This window comes from Chiloscyllium plagiosum, unplaced genomic scaffold, assembly GCF_037043375.1.
Source record: "Chiloscyllium plagiosum isolate Xiang-an unplaced genomic scaffold, Cpla_swu_hap1 HiC_scaffold_7, whole genome shotgun sequence".
NCBI lineage: Eukaryota > Metazoa > Chordata > Chondrichthyes > Orectolobiformes > Hemiscylliidae > Chiloscyllium > Chiloscyllium plagiosum.
In genome coordinates, this window is record NW_028270145.1 from 120,844,319 (window position 1) to 120,866,110 (window position 21,792).

General features: G+C 45.4%; 1 protein-coding gene across 5 annotated transcripts in view; it reads left to right on the forward strand.

Annotated features, from left to right (window-relative positions):
* Nucleotides 1–21,792, forward strand: part of ankzf1 (ankyrin repeat and zinc finger peptidyl tRNA hydrolase 1) — a 71,862-nt gene that overhangs the window by 32,810 nt on the left and 17,260 nt on the right. For 3 of the 5 annotated variants that reach the window (XM_087989436.1, XM_087989437.1, XM_043694408.2), the window contains exons 6-11: nt 413–566; nt 6,590–6,812; nt 6,967–7,065; nt 8,653–8,814; nt 12,039–12,197; nt 18,834–19,266. In XM_087989436.1, coding sequence (XP_087845562.1) covers nt 413–566; nt 6,590–6,812; nt 6,967–7,065; nt 8,653–8,814; nt 12,039–12,197; nt 18,834–19,266 — 1,230 coding nt within the window. Of the gene's footprint in view, nt 1–412; nt 567–6,589; nt 6,813–6,966; nt 7,078–8,652; nt 8,815–12,038; nt 12,198–18,833; nt 19,267–21,792 lie in introns of all 5 variants that reach the window. The other 2 variants (XM_087989439.1, XM_087989440.1) reach the window with 2 other exon arrangements.

Sequence of the window (21,792 nt, forward strand, 5' to 3'; positions counted from 1 at the left end):
ATCTGTGTTCTTTATCTCACTCTCTGCTGCCTGTGCTCTTCTGGGGGTGTTTGATGAGGATAGTATTTGGGAATTTTTACTCTAACCCTGGACTGTTCCTACACTGGGAGAATCGGGTGGAGGAACACATTGAGGGTCACTTGTTCTGCATGTAACACTATGATGCGCCACCCCTGAGTGTCTTCAATGTGGACAGTGTGATAAAACTTTACTCTGTATCCAACCCTATGCTGTCCCTGCCCTGGGGGTGTTTGATGGGGGGGGACAGTGTAGATGGACCATTGATTTTAATTGTAAAGAGTAGGGGGAGGTTTACTCTGTATCTAACCCTATACTGTACCTGTCCTGATGTGGACAGCGGTTATAGGTTATGTTCTATTGAGTCCTCAGTTTGATCCATCCTCCCCATCAGGAATGAAGCTGTTCTCCACAAGACGTTTCACCGTTACACCGTGAGAGCAAAACGTGGAATTACTCAGGGCGCGAAGGATGGACAGAATAAAACCCGGGCACCAAAGTCTGCTGGGGCCTCACTCAGGCGTTACAATGAAGCTGCTCTTGTCAAGGTCACTGGTTTGTAATCTCTGCAATCTTGGTTCCCAATGCATGCTTGGGATATTAATGCAGTTCCCACACCTCAGTGATTCATCTCCAGCTGATGTGGGGCAGCAATGGAAAAACATGCAGATTTGGAACATGTTTTTTCAGTCGAGTTGTCTCTCAGCACTTTACAGCGGGTGCTGTGCCTTTCAACGGATATAATTGTTAAAATTTAAGAAACGCTGTCTCCATTTGTTACAGCAGGATCCCAAAATTAACAAAGTGCTTTGGAGCCCTTCTCTGCCAGTTGTGTCACGGGTCGTTGGCATCCACCGACTCCCACAGCTACCTGGATTACACCTCCTCCCACCCTACCTCCTGCAAAAATGCCATCCCGTATTCCCAATTCCTCCGCCTCCGCCGTATCTGCTCCCAGAAGGACCAGTTCCACCACAGAACACACCAGATGGCCTCCTTCTTTAGAGACCGCAATTTCCCTTCTCCCGTGGTTAAAGATGCCCTCCAACGCATGTCATCCACATCCCACACCTCCGCCCTCAAACCCCACCCCTCCACTGTAACAAGGACAGAATCCCCTGATCCTCACCTTCCACCCTACCAACCTTCGCATTAACCATATCACCCACCAACATTTCCGCCACCTCCAAACGGACCCCATCACCAGGGATATATTTCCCTCCCCACCCCTTTTCACCTTCCGCAAAGACCGTTCCCTCCGTGACTACCTGGTCAGGTCCACGCCCCCCTACAACCCACCCTCCCAACCTGGCACCTTCCCCTGCCACCGCAGGAATTGCAAAACCTGCGCCCACACCTCCTCCCTCACCCCTAATGGAGCCTTTCACATCCATCAAAGTTTCACCTGCACATCCACTAATATCATTTATTGTATCCGTTGCTCTCGATGCGGTCTCTTCTACATTGGGGAGACTGGACGCCTCCTCGCAGAGCACTTCAGGGAACATCTCCAGGACACCCGCATCAATCAACCCCACCGCCCTGTGGCCCAACATTTCAACTCCCCCTCCCACTCTGCCGAGGACATGAAGATCCTGAGCCTCCTTCACCGTCGCTCCATAGCCACCCGATGTCTGGAGGAAGAACGCCTCATCTTCCGCCTCGGAACACTTCAACCCCATGGCATCAATGTGGACTTCAACAGTTTCCTCATTTCCCCTCCCCCCACCATAGCCCAGTTCCAACCTTCCAGCTCAGCACCATCCTCATGACCTGTCCTACCTGCCAATCTCCCTGCCCACATATCCACTCCAGCCTCCCCTCTGACCTATCACTTCCATCCCCACCCCCATTCACCTATTGTACTCTTTGCTACCTTCTCCCCAGCCTCACCCCCCCCATTTATCTCTCCACCCTGGAGACTTCCTGCCTCTATTCCTGATGAAAGGCTTTTGCCCGAAATGTCAATTTTCCTGCTCCTCGGATGCTGCTGTGTTTTTCCAGCACCACTCTGATCTAAACTCAGGTTTCCAGCATCTGCAGTCCTCACTTTTGCCTTAGAAATTTAATGGACAGGAAATGACCACAGTGTAAAAAATGCAGTAGAGGAGCCAAGTTGAAAGGGGTGCTGAAGCGGTCAGACTTGGAGATGTTTGTGGGCACCCTTTGAAAGTCCAAGTTACACTGAACTAGATGTTCCTTTCCTTTCAACAGTTAAAGGACACAAGACACTTAGAAATATCCACGGCCTTCCAGAGCCTTCCTCTCTTCACCTTCCCTTTGTCTCCATCCTGCCTTCCTATTGTGCATTGACTACCCTTCCTGATGTTTCAATCTCTGATGCTGAATGTTCTGTATGCAGAAAAGGTCTCAGTTTTATCCCTCTGCATCCCTACCTTTAATGATTCAGGCACAACATAATGTTGAACTCTTCTTCCTACCCCTTCGCCTCCATGTCCATTTCTTGGGACAGGAGTCCTCTCCCAGTCCCACAGACCCCTTCGCCTACCTGTCGACATGACAGATGTTATCTCAATTTCTCTGGCCAACCCCCTTACCCTTTCCAATGTATCCTTCCAGGAACTGACTGCAATCTATGATCTCGGATTCCATTCAGACTTGGTTGTCAAGCCTGCCGACGAGAATGTGTTGTTTCCCAGTGGACTGAGCTCCACATTGCAGAGCTAGCTCTCAGGAACCTCCTCCTATCTTCCCCGGAACATGATCCCACCATCAAACATCAGGCCATTGTCTCCACTACAGTTGTTAATCTCATTTCATCCAGTGACCTCCCCCTGAAATCGCCTCCAAACTCATCGTCTCGAAACCCCATACAGCTCACTTCTGCCCCCTTCCCAAAAACCACAAACAGGACTGTTGGGCTGACTCATTGTTTCTGCCTGCTCTTTCCCCATGGAACTCATCTTTTCCTACCTTGTCTCGGTCTTTGTTCCCCTTGTCCAGCCCCTTCTCACTTGCATCCATGATTCCTCTGTTGCTTTCAGTCAGTTTCAGATTTTCCAGTTTGCAGGCTCCAGCCTCTTCCTCTTTCCCATGGATGTGTAATCCCTTCACAAATCCATCCCCCAACCGGATAATCTCATGGCTCTCTGCTTTATCCTGGAAAATAATCCTGAACCATCCCCATCGCCCAGCATCCTCCTCTGCCCTGACAGAGCTCGTCCTCACTCTGAACAACTTCTCTTTTAACTGCTCTCCCTTTCTTTAGCTCAAAGGGATGGCCGTGGGTACCTACGTAGGCCCCAGTTACACCTGTCTCTTTGTGGTATATGTGGAACATTTCTTGTTCCATTCCTGTTCCAGTCCCCACCCACAATTCTTTCTCTGATATATCGAGGATGCTTCCCTCTCTTGTCTGAAATTGGATAAGTTTATCAATGGGGTGTAGGTTTGCTCGCTGAGCTGTAGGTTTGATGTCCAGACGTTTCATTACCTGGCTAGGTAATATCATCAGTGGCGACCTCCAAGTGAAGTGAAGCTGTTGTCTCCTGCTTTCTATTTATATATTTGTCCTGGATGGGGTTCCTGGTGATATAGAACATAGAAGAATACAGCGCAGTACAGGCCCTTTGGCCCTCGATGTTGCGCCGATCCAAGCCCACCTAACCTATACTAACCCACTATCCTCCATATACCTATCCAATGCCCGCTTAAATGCCCATAAAGAGGGAGAGTCCACCACTGCTACTGGCAGGGCATTCCATGAACTTACGACTCGCTGAGTGAAGAACCTACCCCTAACTTCAGTCCTATATCTACCCCCCCTTAATTTAAAGCTATGCCCCCTTGTAATACCCGACTCCATACGCGGGAAAAGGTTCACACTGTCAACCCTATCTAACCCCCTAATCATCTTGTACACCTCAATCAAGTCAGCCCTAAACCTTCTTTTCTCTAATGAAAACAGCCCCAAGTGTCTCAGTCTTTCCTCATACGATCTTCCTTCCATACCAGGCAACATCCTGGTAAACCTCCTCTGCACCCGTTCCAGTGCCTCCACATCCTTCCTATAGTATGGCGACCAAAATTACACACAATATTCCAGATGCGGCCGCACCAGAGTCTTATACAACTGCATCATGACCTCAGGACTCCGGAACTCAATTCCTCTACCAATAAAAGCCAGTACGCCATATGCCTCCCTCACCGCACTATTTACCTGGGTGGCAACTTTCAGAGATCTGTGTACATGGACACCAAGATCCCTCTGCTCATCCACACTGCCAAGTATCCGACCATTAGCCCAGTACCCCATCTTTTTGTTATTCTTCCCAAAGTGAATCACCTCACACTTAGCTACATTGAATTCCATTTGCCACCTTTCTGCCCAGCTCTGCAGCTTCTCTATATCCTGCTGTAACCTGCCACATCCTTCCTCACTGTCAACAACTCCTCCGACTTTCGTATCATCCGCAAACTTGCTCACCCAACCTTCTAACCCCTCTTCCAGGTCATTTATAAAAATGACAAACAGCAATGGTCCCAAAACAGATCCTTGCGGAACACCGCTAGTGACGGCACTCCATGAAGAAACTTTGCCATCAACTACTACCCTCTGTCTTCTTCCATCCAGCCAATTCCTAATCCAAACCTCCAACTCACCCTCAATGCCATATCTCCGTATTTTCTGCAGTAGCCTACCATGGGGAACCTTATCAAACGCCTTACTAAAATCCATATATACCACATCTACCGCTTTCCCCTCATCAACCTCCTTCGTCACCTTTTCAAAGAATTCACTAAGGTTTGTGAGGCACGACCTGCCCTTCACAAAACCATGCTGACTATCCTTGATCACATTATTCCTATCCAGATGTGCATAAATCCTATCCCTTACAATTCTCTCTAAGACTTTGCCCACAACAGAAGTGAGACTCACCGGCCTATAGTTACTAGGGTTATCCCTACTCCCCTTTTTGAACAAGGGAACCACATTTGCTATCCTCCAGTCTTCTGGCACTACTCCTGTAGACAAAGAGGACATAAAAATCAAGGCCAATGGCTCTGCAATCTCCTCCCTTGCTTCCCAGAGAATCCTAGGATAAATGCCATCAGGCCCAGGGGACTTATCTATTTTCACCTTTTCCAGGATTTCCAACACCTCTTCTCTACATACCTCAAAGCCATCCATTCTACTTATTTGTGACTCAGTATTCACATCGACGACAATGCCCTGTTCCTGAGTAAATACTGAAGAAAAGTATTCATTCAGTGTCTCCCCAATCTCTTCCGCCTCCACACGCAACTTCCCACTACTATCCTTGACTGGACCTATTCCTACCCTAGTCATTCTTTTATTCCTAACATACCTATAGAAAGCCTTAGGGTTTTCCCTAATCCTACCGACTAAGGACCTTTCATGTCCCCTCCTTGCTGCTCTTAGCTCTCTCTTCAGGTCCTTCCTGGCTACCCTATAACTCTCAATCGCCCCAATTGAACCTTCACGTCTCATCTTGAGATAGGCCGCCCTCTTCCATTTAACAAGGGATTCCAATTCCTTATTAAACCACGGCTCCCTCACACGACCCTTTCCTCCCTGCCTGACAGGTACATAATTATCAAGGACACTCAATAGTTGCTCCTTGAACAAGCTCCACATATAATTTACACTCTTGCCTTGGAGTCTACTTTTCCAAGCCACACATCCTAAGTCATGCCTCACAGCATCATAATTTCCCTGACCCCAGCTATAACTCTTGCCCTGTAGTACACACTTATCCCTCTCCATCACGAGTGTAAAAATCACCGAATTATGGTCACTATCCCCAAAGTGCTCACCTACCTCTAATTCTAACACCTGGCCTGGTTCGTTACCCAGAACCAAATCCAGTATGGCCTCACCTCTTGTTGGCCTGTCTACATATTGTGTCAGGAAACTCTCCTGCACACATTGAACAAACACTGACCCATCTAACGAACTTGAGCTATAGCTTTCCCAGTCAATATCTGGAAAGTTAAAGTCCCCCATAACAACCACTCTATTACTTTCACTCTTCTCCTGAATCATCAGGAAAGTTAAAGTCCCCCTCACTGGACCTGAAACGTTAATTCTGATTACTCTCCACAGATGCTGCCAGACATAATGACTTTTTCCAGCAATTTCTGTTTTTGCTTTTAAAATTAAACGCTCTGGAATTTTGGCTTTATGAGCAGGATCTAAGTGCAAGGGAATTATGCTCGAGGTTTATAAGTCACTACTCAGTGCCCTGATGGGCTATTGTGTCCCCTTCTGGTCACCACGTTTTAGGATCTTGGGGAGGGCGTGGAGGAGAGAAATTCCTTCAAATGGGTTCAGGCAAGAGGAGCTTCAGTGAATTTGAAGAGACTGGAGATTAAACAGATATTAAATCGGGTGTTCAGACTTAAAGAAAGGTTTTGGATTGTATTTGGAGATAAAGCAATATGGGGAGTGTGGAATATCCCTTAAAGGGCCAGTACCTACCTGAATGGGCAGAATGACCTTCTGTGCTCTATCCTTCTCTGGCCATGAGCAGCAGCGAGAATGTAGCATTGATTCACTTCCTTATTTGGTGCTTATTCCTGGTTGCAGGATGTTGAGGATTTGTTGCTGAGTTGGTCCGACTCTCTGCAAACAGCCAGTGCCATTTTCATCCGAGCTCCCAGCTACAACAAAAATATCTTCTTCAGCGGCAAGGAGCCTGTCCTAAACCGGACTGACAGCCGATTACGAAGCATTCCCTTCCTCACCAGGAGAGCCACCTTCAAGGAAGTGAAGCGAGTGCATGCCATCCTTTCCTCAGTGGAAATCTATGGTGAGTCCCACACACCATTGTGCACAGGCAGCTTACTGTACACAGCCCAAGGAGCCCAGGAGAAAGCACATGGCCCAACTAAGGGGTCTCCTTCGTCACAGTGATCTGTGACGGGCCTGGTGAATTACTGTCATAATGTTTCTTTTCCTTGCAGCAAGTGACTCCGATATTGCTGCGGTCCACAGCCCACAGAAACGAGTTTGGAAGGAGAAGCTGAAAGTGGTGAGAGAGGCGTCAAGTTCTGACACCGAGGGTGAGAAGCCCTGTAAGCTTTTCATTTACTTTGTTATTTGCTGATGTCAGGTGGAGTAAGTTAGCTCAGTTGACTGGATGGCTGGTTTGCGATGCAGAGTTTAATTCCCATGCAGGTCCCACCTCCTCAACCTCTCCTCTCACTTGAAGCATGGTGACTGTCAGGTTAAAACCACCACCAGTCACCAGAGAGAGAACATCATCCTGTGGAACTATGACAGCTATGACTGATGTCAGAACAAAGTCGATCTTGTCTAATCTAGTTTTTCTTTGTTTGTTCATGGGATGTGTGAGTCACTTGTTTATTACCCGTCCCTAGTTGCCTCCTGAGAAGGTGGTGGTGATCTGCCTTCTCGAACCACTGTAGTCCATGTGCTGCACGGTGGCTCAGTGGTTAGCACTGCTGCCTCAGACCACCAGGGACCCGAGTTCTATTCCAACCTGAGGTGACTGTCTGTGCGGAGTTTGTACATTCTCCCACAGTCCAAAGATGTGCAAGTTAGGTGGAGTGGCCATGCTAAATTGTCCTGTAGTATCCAGGGACATGCAGGCTAGGTGGATGAGCCATGGGAAGTGTGAGGTTATGGGGATAGAATGGCTGAGTGGCTTGCTGTTTGAAGGGTGGGTGCAGACTCACTGGGCCGAATGGCCCTTAGAAGGACATACAGACATAGAAACACCACCCCCTGCAAGTTCCCCTCCAAGCCACTCACCATCCTGACTTGGAAATATATCGCCATTCCTTCACTGTCACTGGGTCAGAATCCTGGAATTCCCACCCTAAGGGCATTGTGGGTCAACTATACAATCATAGAGTCTCGACAGGGCAGGTAGGGTAGTAGAGATCGCGTGTTTGAAAGCTGTTTTTGGAGGAGCCTGTGAGTTTTAGTAGTGTATCTAATGGATGGTACACACTGCTGCTGCTTGGCTTTCAGGCTGAAGGCAGTGACTGTGGAAGGTGTTTGATGGGGTACCAATCAAACAGGCTGCTTTATCCTGGCTGCTGTCAGGCATATTGAGTGTTATTGGAGTGTTATAATCCAGCTGAGTGGGGAGTTTTGCATCACATTCCTGACTTGTGCCTTGTAGATGATGGACAGGCTCTGGGGAGACAGAGCTCCAGTAGAGGTTAGCAGAGTGAACAAAGAGCAGATACTCCTTTATCTTAGTGGGTGCAGGCAGGTAGCTTCTGAAAGGAAAGAATGTGGATGAACATTGGTTTAAACGTTCAAATATATAATCGCCTGCATGTGTTGATGCAGTCAATAAGCTAGTATAACATCATAAGCTAGTAATTTTCATATTCTTAAGCATTGATCATTCATACAGTTTTGTCCTCAAGAACACTGATGCAGCAACAAACTCTGCAATTCTGGGAATTTCCCATAGAAAGGGTCTTAAAACCATGGTGTTATTGATGAGGAATCCTCACACTAAGTAGAAGAACTATACTGTCGTGCATTCTCACTTCCTACTTGGGACAGAAAGACGACTTTCTTTCTTGGTACAGAGGCTGATGTTTCTTGATTTTGGAACAACTGCCACACACACATGTTGTAGGCATTACCTTTGTGTACTTGTCATGCAGAATGTGATGGAGAGGCTGTCAGTCTAGCTGACGTACCAACATCCTTGGAAATATTGGAAGAAACACTGGGAACGTTGGACCTCAAGGAATTTGATATGTCCCCGAAAAAGAAACGGAAAAGGAAAAAGAGGAAAGTTAATGAGAAGGCAGCACAGATCCGAGGTAAACGCTGGAGCATTATTCTGTATGTGACCTCACGCTGTACCTCTCCCTGGACTGTTTAATGGGGACAGTGTTGATAATGCTCGAGTCCATTATCAACGTTTTACCAGCCCTTTATATCTTAGAGGGCTGGAGTACATGGACACTGATGTTATGCTGTGGTTATACAGCACCCTGCGTGGACCCCGCTTGGTGAACCGTGAGCAGGTCTGGGCATCACACTTTGGGAATGATATATTGGCTTTGAACGGAATACAATGATATGTTCAAGGGTTGTGTTATGAGGAGAGATTATTCAAATTAGGCCTGTATTCTCTAGACTTTGGAAAGTTAAAGGGTGATCTGATCAAAGTCTTCAAAATATTAACAGGAAAGGACACGTTAGATAAAGATAATTATTTCCAGTTTTTGGAGATTGTAGAACTAGGGGACATAATGTGAGAATTAGGACCAGACTGTTCAGGAGCGATGTTAGGAAGCACCTTTACACACACACACACACACACACACACACACACGGTGGTAGATATTTGGAACTCAATTGATGCTGGATCAGTTGTTAATTTTGAATCTGAGATAGAAAATGTTTTGTAAAGCAGAAGTTTTAAGGGATTTGGGCAAAAGGATATGGAGTTAGGTGACCAATCAGCAATGATCTTATTCTGCATTCTGTTCTATTACCCGGATGTACTTACATAAGGTATGATTTGTCTGGATGGCACACAAACCGTACTTTTCCCTGTATATCGGTATATGTGACAATAATAAATCAACATTGTCAGACTGATTCCTGAGATGTTGGGACTGCCATATGGGGAGTGACTGGTTTGATTAAATTATATTCTCTGGACCTGAGAAGAAGGAGGGGGCATCTGATAACCTGTAAAATTCTGACAGGACGAGACAGGATAAATGAAGGAAGGATGTTCCCAATGACCAGGAGTCCAGAGCCAGCAGCCACAGTCTAAGGATATAGGGCAGGCCGTGTGGAACTGAGATGAGGAGAAATTTCTTCAGCCAGGGAGCAGTGAGCCTGTGAGTTTCTCTACCACAGAAAGCATTTGTGGCCAAAACATTGAACATAGAACAGTGCAGCACAGAACAGGCCCTTCAGCCCACGATGTTGTGCTGACCACTGATCTCATGTATGCACCCTCAAATATCTGTGACCATATGTATGTCCAGCAGTCTCTTAAATGTCCACAATGACCTTGCTTCCACAACTGCTGCTGACAACACATTCCATGCTCTCTTAACTCTCTGTGTAAAGAACCCGCCTCTGACATCCCCTCTATACTTTCCTCCAACCAGCTTAAAACTATGACCCCTCGTGTTAGCCATTTCTGCCCTGGGAAATAGTCTCTGGTTATCGACTCTATCTATGCCTCTCATTATCTTGTATACCTCAATTAGTGCCCCTCTCCTCCTCCTTTTCTCCAATGAAGAAAGTCCGAGCTCAGTCAACCTTTCTTCATAAGATAAGCCCTCCGGTCCAGGCAGCATCCTGGTAATCCTCCTCTGAACCCTCTCTAAAGCATCCACATCTTTCCTATAATAGGGCGACCAGAACTGGACGCAGTATTCCAAGTGCGGTCTAACCAATGTTTTATAGAGCTGCAGCAAGATCTCATGACTCTTAAACTCAATCCCCCTGTTAATGAAAGCCAACACACCATATGCTTTCTTAACAACCCTGTCCACTTGGGCGACCATTTTAAGGGATCTATGTACCTGCACACCAAGATCCCTCTGTTCCTCCACACTGCCAAGAATCCTATCCTTAATCCTGTACTCAGCTTTCAAATTCGACCTTCCAAAATGCATCACCTCGCATTTATCCAGGTTGAACTCCATCTGCCACCTCTCAGCCCATCTCTGCATCTTGTCAATGTCCCGCTGCAGCCTACAACAGCCCTCTATACTGTCAACGACACTTCCAACCTTTGTGACGTCTGCAAACTTACTGACCCATCCTTCAATTCCCTCATCCAAGTCATTAATAAAAATTACAAACAGAGGCCCAAGGACAGAGCCCTGTGGAACACCACTCACCACAGACTTCCAGGCAGAATATTTTCCTTCTACTACCACTCGCTGTCTTCTGTTGGCCAGCCAATTCTGTATCCAGACAGCTAAGTTCCCCTGTATCCCATTCCTCCTGACCTTCTGAATGAGCCTATCATGGGGAACCTAATCAAATGCCTTGCTGAAGTCCATATACACCACATCCACAGCTCGACCCTCATCAACTTTTCTAGTCACATCCTCAAAGAACTCGATAAGGTTTGTGAGGCATGACCTGCCCCTCACAAAGCCGTGTTGACTGCATTTAATCAAGCCATGCTCTTCCAGATGGTCATAAATCCTATCCCTCAGAATCCTTTCTAACACCTTGCAGACGACAGGCATGAGACTTACTGGTCTGTAATTGCCGGGGATTTCCCTATTTCCTTTCTTGAAGAGAGGAATTACATTAGCCTCTCTCCAGTCCTCAGGTACGACTCCAGTGGAGAGCGAGGATGAAAAGATCTTCGCAAGTGGCGAAGCAATTGCATTTCTCGTTTCCCAAAGCAGCCGAGGACAAATCTGGTCCGGGCCTGGCGACTTGTCAATCTTAATATTTGACAAAATTTTCAGCACATCAGCTTCCTCTATCTCTATCCATTCCAGCATGCACACCTGCTCTTCAAGGGTTTCATTCACTACAAAGTCCATTTCTTTCATAAAGGCACAAGCAAAAAATTCATTTAGGGCTTCCCCTACCTCCTCAGACTCCACACACAAATTCCCTATGCTATCCCTGATCGGCCCTACTCTTTCTTTGATCATTCTCTTATTCCTCACATAAGTGTAAAATGCCTTTGTGTTCTCCCTAATCTGTTCTGCCAAGCCTTTCTCGTGCCCCCTCCTGGCTCTCCTCAGACCATTTTTAAGCTCCTTCCTTCCTGCCTGTAATCCTCTAGAGCTGAGCTTGACCCTAGCTTCCAGCACCTTACATAAGATACCTTTTTCCTTTTGACGAGAATGGTTTCAAGGAGAAATTGGATATAGATCTTGGGTCTATGTGTGAAAGTGGGAACTTTGCCTTGAGGAGGGGGATCAGCCATGATCATATGAAATGGTGGAACAGACTCAAAGGGCCGAATGGCAATTCCTCCTATTTTCAATGACTTTGTGTGTTTAAGTCTGTTTTTATCCTGATTGTGTGTCTTTCTTTTGAGTAGCTCCTGACATCCTCCTTGAAGACGGAGATGCTGAGATGACACAGAGTGAGGTTACAGGTGCTGCTGATTCTGGGGCTGCTCCATTCTCCACTGGAGAGAAACAGATGAAGATGCAGCTGCAAAATGCTCAAGTGATTGCTGCTGGGCTTTCTGAGCAAGGTATCATGGTTACCATCCTGTTCTCGACACGCAACTTTTAAAGAGAAATCTAAGAACCTGATTTTAACTGGGAGAACTTTGCCACAAGATTGCAGCTCTTTAACAAATAAAAGACATTTTGTATGTCGCACCATTTAAACAGGCTAATACAAATTGTTTAACATTATTACTTAATCCTAAATATGCCAGACCCTTAAGTTAATCTTTTAGTTCCACACATCATGATATCTTAAAGTTAGTTACTTATGTAGGGACCACCCAGAAGAATGCCTCAGTCCTATGGGAAGTATTTTTCATTCTCCTCAGTTTTACCTTTTCTGGAAAGTAGAACTTCAACTTTTCCATTTTGTAACTGAGGAGACCTGAGTCACTTGTTCTGGTTACTTTACAGTACCTAACCTGCTCGTAGCTTTTGATGCTTCTCTTTGTTTCGAAGGCAATATTCCAAGATGTTTTCCCTCCCAACATCCAACCTGAGATTAAGCTCCACCCATAGTCCACACAGTGAATGATGATTCAACAGATGTTATCAGATCCAAAGTCCAGCTCTACATAAAATTTAGAAACTGTATTAACCTTGAAGCCAGTGAGAGCTGAGCTGTGTATTCTCAGCAGTCAGGTTTCACTCGATTGAATGATTTAACTTCCAAAGCTGGGCAGCTGTTGCAGATTGCATTAGGAAATGGTGATTTTATTTAGCAAAAAAAAGTTGTAATTTTGTTCGAGATTATTGGAATATATTTTAAAATTTTGGTCTTCCATTTCTACTTATTTGGTGGACGCATTTTGTACAGTGCAGGCCTAGCTAGCTACCATTTACTTCACTATCTCTTTGTAAACTTTAAAGCATTCATGGTCTAAATTATAATTATCTGAATCACTAACACCTGGATGAACTGAAACCAGAGAACCTTCCTTAACTCTGCCCATCTTCATAGCAATGTTTGGGACTGTCCTCAAACTGACCTTCAAATTCATAATCTGCATTTCATATTTGATTTTTGATTACGTATATTTACTTTGAGTGTTTACTGGATGCATTCAAACTACCTTAACTCAACTCCCAAAACACAAATATTTCTTGGACGATAGCCATTATGCTTCCAGTTGCTGTTGTCCAGCTGCTGTTTTCTGATCATATGTTTCCAGCATTTAACACCAATCTTTTATCATAATACACTCCAAGCTTACTTGAAATGCTTTTCTCTAATTTTCTGCATTAAAGGTTAATTCCTAAAAGTTCCTAAAAGTTATATACTTAAATGTATGACCATGAACTAAATAGGAATAGATGGTGATATCTTGAAAAGTGTCCAGATTACAGAGGAGGAAGTGCTAGATGTCTTGAAATGGGTAAAGGTGGATAAATCCCCAGGGCCTAATCAGGTATATTCTAGAACTCTGTGGGAAGCTAGGGAAGTGATTGCTAGGCCCCTTGCTGAGATATTTGTATCATCGATAGTCACAGGTGAGGTGCCAGAAGACTGGAGGTTGGCTAATGTGGTGCCACTGTATAAGAAGTGTGCTAAGGACAAGCCAGGAAACTATAGACCAGTGAGCCTGACGTCGGTGGTGGGCAAGTTGTTGGAGGGAATCCTGAGGGGCAGGATTTACATATATTTGGAAAGGGAAGGACTGATTAGGGATAGTCAGCATGGCTTTGTATGTGGGAAATCATGTCTCACTAACGACTGAGTTTTTTTGAATAAGTAACAAAGAGGATTGATGAGGGTAGAGTGGTAGATGTGATCTATATGGACTTCAGTAAGGTGTTCAACAAGGTTCCCCATGGGAGACTGATTAGCAAGGTTAGATCTCGTGGAATACAGGGAGAACTAGCCATTTGGATATAGAACTGGCTCAAAGATAGAAGACAGAGGGTGGTGGTGGAGGGTTGTTTTTCAGACTGGAGGCCTGTGACCAGTGGAGTGTCACAAGGATCGGTGCTAGGTCCACAACCTTTTGTCATTTACATAAATTATTTGGATGCGAGCATAAGAGGTACAGTTAGTAAGTTTGCAGATGACACCAAAATTGGAGGTGTAGTGGACAGCGAAGAGGGTTACCTCAGATTACAACAGGATCTTGACCAGATGGGCCAATGGGCTGAGAAGTGGCAGATGGAGTTTAATTCAGATAAATGTGAGGTGCTGCATTTTGGGAAAGCAAATCTTAGCCGGACGTATACACTTATGGTAAGGTCCTAGGGAGTGTTGCTGAACAAAGAGACCTTGAAGTGCAGGTTCATAGCTCCTTGAAAGTGGAGTCGCTGGTAGATAGGATAGTGAAGAAGGCATTTGGTATGCTTTCTTTATTGGTCAGAGTATTGAGTACAAGAGTTGGGAGGTCATGTTGCGGCTGTACAGGACATTGGTTAAGACCACTGTTGGAATATTGCGTGCAAATCTGGTCTCCTTCCTATCGGAAGGATGTTGTGAAACTTGAAAGAGTTCAGGAAAGATTTACAAGGATATTGCCAGGGTTGGAGGATCTGAGCTACAGGGAGAGGCTGAACAGGCTGGGGCTTTTTTCCCTCGAGCGTCGGAGGCTGAGGGGTGACCTTATAGAGGTTTACAAAATTATGAAGGGCATAGATAGGGTAAATAGAAAGGGTAGGACTGATTAGGGATAGTCAGCATGGCTTTGTGCGTGGGAAATCATGTCTCACTAACTTGACTGAGTTTCTTTGAAGAAGTAACAAAGAGAAATGATGAGGGCAGAGTGGTAGATGTGATCTATATGGACTTCAGTAAGGCGTTTGACAAGATTCCCCATGGGAGACTGATTAGCAAGGTTAAATCTCGTGGAATACAGGGAGAACTAGCCATTTGGATACAGAACTGGCTCAAAGATAGAAGACAGAGGGTGGTGGTGGAGGGTTGTTTTTCAGACTGGAGGCCTGTGACCAGTGGAGTGGGAAAAAACCCTTTTCCCTGGGGTCAGGGAATCCAGAACTAGAGGGCATAAGTTTAGGGTGAGAGGGGAAAGATATAAAAGAGACCTAAGGGGCAACGTTTTCACACACAGGGTAGTACGTGTATGGAATGAGCTGCCAGAGGAAGTGGTGAAGGCTGGCACAATTACAACATTTAAAAGGCATCTGGATGGGTATATGAATAGGAAGGGTTTGGAAGGATATGGGCTGGGTGCTGGCAGGTGGGACTAGATTGGGTTGGGATACCTGGTTGGCATGGACAGGTTGGTCCAAAGGGCCTGTTTCCGTGCTGTACATCTCTATGACTCTATACTCATCCAGATGTATTTTAAATAGAAAGGCAAGGTCTAATTGGGGATAGTCAGCATGGCTTTGTGCGTGGGCAATCATGTCTCACATGTCTCTTTGTGCGTGGGCAATCATGTCTCACTAACTGGATTGAGTTTTTGAAGAAGTAACAAAAAGAATTGATGAGGGCAGAGCAGCAGATATGATCTATATCAAGGAATATCCTCCCTCAGCACAGCTGTAATGCTATCCCTTATCAAAAAAGCCACTCCCCCTCCTCTCTTGCCTCCCTTTCTATCCTTCCTGTAGCATTTGTATCCTGGAACATTAAGCTGCCAGTCCTGCCCATCCCTGAGCTATGTTTCTATAACTGCTAAGATATCCCAGTCCGATGTTCCTAACCATGCCCTGAGTTCATCTGCCTTCCCTGTTAGGCTGCTTCCATTGAAATAAATGCAGTTTAATTTATTAGTCCTACCTTGTACCTGCCTGCCCTGACTGTTTGACTCGCTTTTGTTCTCAACTGTACCCATCTCAGATTGATCTCTTTCCTTGCTATCTCCCTGGGTCCGCCCCCACCTTACTAGTTTAAATCCTCCCGAATAGCTCTAGCAAATCTCCCTGCCAGTATATTAATCCCCTTCCAATTTAGGTGCAATCCGTCCTTCTTGTACAGGTCACTTCTACCCCAATGATCCAAAAATGTGAATCCTTCTCCCATACACCAGCTCCTCAGCCATGCATTCATCTGCTCTATCCTCCTATTCCTGCCCTCACTAGCTCGTAGCACCGGGAGTAATCCAGATGTTACTACTCTCGAGGACCCCCTTTTTAAATTTCTGCCTAACTCCCTGTAATCTCCCTTCAGAATCTCAACCTTTTCCCTTCCTATGTTGTTGGTTCCAATGTGGACAATGACCTCCAGCTGGCCCCTCTCCCCCGTGAGAACATTCTACACCCTCTCTGAGACATCCTTGATCCTGGCATCAGGGAAACAACACTCCATTCTGATTTTTCGCTGCTGGCCACAGAAAAGGCTGTCTGTACCTTAGACTAGAATTCCCTAACACAATTGATCTTTTGAAACCTGACGTACCCCTCATTTCATTAGAGTCAGTCTCAATACCAGAAACTTGGCTGTTCATGCTACGTTCCCCTGAGAATCCATCACCCCTACATTTCAAACAAGTATGCTGTTTTGGAAAATGAAGATAGCCACAGAAGACTCCTGCACTAGGTGCCTACCTCTCTATTACCTTTCCTGGAGTTAACCCATCTATGTGACTGTATCTGTGACTTCCCCCCCCCCCCCTCTCTATAACTGCCATTCACCACATACTGTTGCTGTTGCAAATTCCTCATTGCCTCTAACTGTCACTCCAATCGATCCACGTGATCTGATAGCGTTCGGAACCAATAGCATTTATTGCAGATATAATCAGCAGTAACCCTTAAACTCTCTTTAAACTCCCACATCTGACAAGAAGCACAAAACATACTGCGAAAGGCCACTTTTGCTACTTCACAATCGACAAACCCAGAAAATAATACCGTCTTATTCCTCTACAAAACACTGCCCCAGGTTAAATTAATAGTTGTGGCTTATATTTTAAGTTTAATTAAGAGACATATCTCGAACAAACATATAATCAAGAAAGAACCCACTCTACTCACTACTTCTAACTTTCTGTAGGTCCCACTTAAAACAATTCACTTGTCTGTTTCTGTGCTGTGAACTTCGCCCAAACAGTTCCTCCAAGATCAGTTGTGAATTTCACGGTTTGTTAATTTTCCCAGACGCACTCTGATGTCCAGCGATACATGAATTCATACAGCAAAGGCAGTAACTGGGCAGATACACTGTGGTGTCAGTTTCTTTCTCTCTCTCTCCTGCAGTGACCTCACCATGTGCTTCCTTTGTCTGTTTTTCTCCCTTTTAAAACTGCTGATGTTTTGACTTTTTTTTCCAAAGTTCCAAAATAATGCAACAGCATATAAAACAGTAATTGCTGCTCCTGGAATTTGATAAAATCACCTCCAGCACCTAAAATACCTCAAAAAAGGACAAGGAAGGATTTGGAGGGATATGGGCCGGGTGCTGGCAGGTGGGACTAGATTGGGTTGGGATATCTGTTCGGCATGGACGGGTTGGACCGAAGGGTTTGTTTCCATACTGTACATCTCTATGACTCTGTGACTGTATTTGCAAGCCTTAAAGAAAAGGTGGCACTGAATTGATCACCTCCACATCAGGAAAATCAGCTGAGTTAACTGATCTTACCCAATATGTCACTGAGACCTAGTCTCACACTCCTGCCTCCCCATTTCTCTCAGCCCCATACACCCCATGTACTCTGTATCTATCCACCCAACAACCTTCACCCAAATAATGCATGCTCCATTTCAAACTCTCCCCAAGGTCTCCATCATACCAGATTCATGTCTTTGGTTGTTTCAAGTCACTCTGCATGATATTACAAATCTTCCGATACACAAATGCTCTGGCCTCTGATGATATTCCAGCAATATTACTGAAATCTGTGTACCAGATCCTGTCCCACTCCTATCCAAATGTTCCAGCACAGATACAACACTGGCATCTAGCTGGCAATGTGGGCATTGGTGCACCAAAAGCAGGACAAAACCAATGCAAACAATTATTGCCCCATCAAGCAAATTTCATCGTTAGCGAAATGTTGGAAGGTGTCACCAACAATGCTATCAACCAGCACTTATTTATCATTAATTTGTTCACTGGGATCTGATTCGGTTTTGCCTGTGGGACTCCGCTCCAGACCTCTTTACTGTTGGTCCAAACATGGACAGGAACTGAATTGCAGAGATGAGGTGGAAGTGACTGCCCTTCACATCAAGGCCACTTTGACCAAGTGGGCTTCCAGGAGCCCTAGCCAAACTAGAGTCATAGGGAATCCGAGGGAACTCTCTTCACTGATTGGATCCATACCTGGCATGTGGTTGGGCATCTAGTTGCTCCTTGTGACTGAGCATTGGTGGTGGAGGGTGTGAACATTTGTCAGTCGAGGTACTGCTTAATTTGTGCTGAAACATGGGGACTTAGGTTAGAAATACAGAAATCATTCAAGGTTGTCGGGCAGATGGACACTCTTCATGAAACACAGCCATCTGGGCTTTATAGTTTAACAGACTGTGTGTGTTTGTGTATTTCCTTTATTTCTGTTTTTGTAAAATTCGGTTTTGTAATCAAGTGTGTAACCAAGATGACACTGGAGAATGGTGACTTTGTACACTATTCACTATACTCATGTATAGTTGAGTACTCGTGACAATAAATTCTAATTTTAACTTTAATTCACTGCAGATCACAGTGGGTAAAGGTTTGAAGGGTGGCCCAATGAACACTAGAATAATTGTAAGGTCCTTCTGTTTTCCAGAGAATGAATATTATCGATTGAGGAACGATTTGTACACAGCGTGTAAGACTGGGAATGTGGAGCACCTGCGGGAGTTACTAAGCAATGTGCTCCTGCTTCACAACACAGAGCATGGCCACTCTGACCACAAGGAGTCTTCTAATGAGGCAACTGAGAGCACAATAGAAACTGAGCAGCGACATTTACAGACCCCCGGGCAAACAGGTGACAGTGAGGACAGTGAGGTGGGAGTGGAGAGTCGCCTAGCAGACTCACTGAACCTTGGACCCCCGGAGAAGCAGGATCAGTGTCCTGCAGTGGGGGTGGTGCCGATGCCGATGTTATGCGAGGTGCTGGATGAGTCAGGATTCACCCTTCTACACGTGGCGGCAGCAGCTGGTCAGGCACCTGTTGTTCGCCTGCTGATGGATGCAGGCTGTGATCCTGCCATCAGGTGAGGCTGCCCCTGATTACCACCTCAGGGTCTCATACTCTCTGCCAGGTCTCTCATTCTGGGCACCACACGTGACAAAACATTTCATGGTGTTATAGAGACAGCACTGTCATAGAGATAGTTAAAAAGAATGTAGATAGTCTGGTGGAATGGGTGGGCACATTGCAGGTGGAATTAAATGTGAAGTAATTCATTCTAGTGGAAAGCATGAGGAGAGAGAATATAAAACAATGGGTAGCATTCACCCTCCACCACCAGTGCGCAGGAACACAGAGACCTAGGGTTAGAAATGCAGAAATCATTCAAGATAGCAGAGCAGATGGAGACACTTCATAAAATACTCAGCAACCTGAACTTTATAGACAGAGGCATGAAAGGCCCCTTGCTGGTGGAGTGCCTGACTGCCTGGACAGCAGCTTTTCAGTTCAGATGTTGAATTGAGCTCCCATTCTGTTCTGAAAACAGAAATATCAAATATTGCAGAAAGGAGACTAAAGTTTGCTGCTTGTTTTGCTTTGCACCCATGCAAACTCGCACGAAGCCAATTTGGAAATAAGAGGTATCGTTTTATATGTATTTTTTCTTTTTTCTTAACAGAACTTCTAACACTCCTTTTATTATTTTTTCTTACCCCCCCCGCCTAACTGCGGTACTGCTGATATTTTCCCCAGCCCCCATGTTGTGTGTGTGCAGGTATGAGACACAGTGAGATATCATTTTATATGGAATGTGAAAAGGATGCTGATTGGTTGGGCCATAATTTGGGTGCAGATGCAGCAAGAGCAATTAACTATCAATCTTAATTCTCAGACCAGGCAGCAAGATACTGATTGGTCAGAATATTGCCATGGGGGTGAAGCAGAGTTCACCTGTCTCTGTGATTTCTTCATTTGACAAAGTTGCAGTGTATCTACACAATTGTTTTCAGCTACATAAAACAGCATCCTGAGTATTAATGTGCGTAGCTTCCAGCACAACATGCACATCAGAGTGAAGGCCCAGCTGGTGATGTTGAATTGATTTATGTTGCTTCACAGAAAATAGATTTGAGATGATCAGCCAGGCCTGCAGTGCGATGTATTTGAATGTGCTAGAAGCTACTTATGTGAATACTCGGAGCATTGTTTTGTGAGGCATATACGGCTCGTTATTTTTTAAAAGGGGGTCATTTGGGCAGCCAAACTCTGTTCGAAATTCCCTGACCAATCAGACTCTATTTACCTGGTCTGAGAATTAAAATTGACAGTTAATGACTTATTGACTTATGCGGAAAGTCAGGAGGCATGGGATAGAGGGAAATTTGGCCAATTGGATAGAAAACTGGCTAACCGGTCGAAGTCCGAGAGTGGTGGTAGATGGCAAATATTCAGCCTGGAGCCCAGTTACAAGTGGAGTTCCGCAGGGATCAGGGATCCTCTGCTGTTTGTAATTTTTATTAATGACTTGGATGAGGGAGTCGAAGGTTGGGTCAGTAAATTTGCAGATGATACGAGGATTGGTGGAGTTGTGGATAGTAAGGAGGGCTGTTGTCGGCTGCAAAGAGACTTAGATATGATGCAGAGCTGGGCTGAGGAGTGGCAGATGGAGTTCAACCCTGTCAAGTGTGAGGTTGTCCATTTTGGAAAGACAAATAAGAATGCGGAATACAGGGTTAATGGTAGGGTTCTTAGTGAGGTGGAGGAACAGAGGGATCTTGGGGTCTATGTTCATAGATCGTTGAAAGTTGCCACTCAGATGGATAGAGCTTGTAAGAAGGCCTATGGTGTATTAGCGTTCATTAGCAGAGGGATTGAATTCAAGAGTCGTGAAGTGATGTTGCAACTGTACAGGACCTTGGTTAGGCCACATTTGGAGTACTGTGTGCAGTTCTGGTCGCCTCACTTTAGGAAAGATGTGGAAGCTTTGGAGAGGGTGCAGAGAAGATTTACCAGGATGTTGCCTGGAATGGAGAATAGGTCGTACGAGAATAGGTTGAGAGTGCTAGGCCTTTTCTCATTGGAACGGCGAAGGATGAGGGGTGACTTGATAGAGGTTTATAAGATGATCAGAGGAATAGACAGAGTAGACAGTCAGAAACTTTTTCCCCGGGTGCAACAGTGTGTTACAAGGGGACATAAATTTAAGGTGAAGGGTGGAAGGTATAGGGGAGATGTCAGGGGTAGGTTCTTTACCCAGAGAGTGGTGGGGGCATGGAATGCGCTGCCTGTGGGAGTGGTAGAGTCAGAATCTTTGGTGACCTTTAAGCGGCAATTGGATAGGTACATGGATGGGTGCTTAAGCTAGGACAAATGTTCGGCACAGCATCGTGGGCCGAAGGGCCTGTTCTGTGCTGTATTGTTCTATGTTCTATGTTTAACTGCTACTGCTACCTCTACTTGTTAATGATTGCTGAACCAATCAGCAACCTTCTTCCCATGCTATCCATGTCTTGTTTCTTGCATTCTCATTCCCACTACCAACCAAAGAGCTTCAACCTATAGTCTCCTTTTAGTTTTGTTTATGTTCTGTACTGTCAAAAGTTTTATT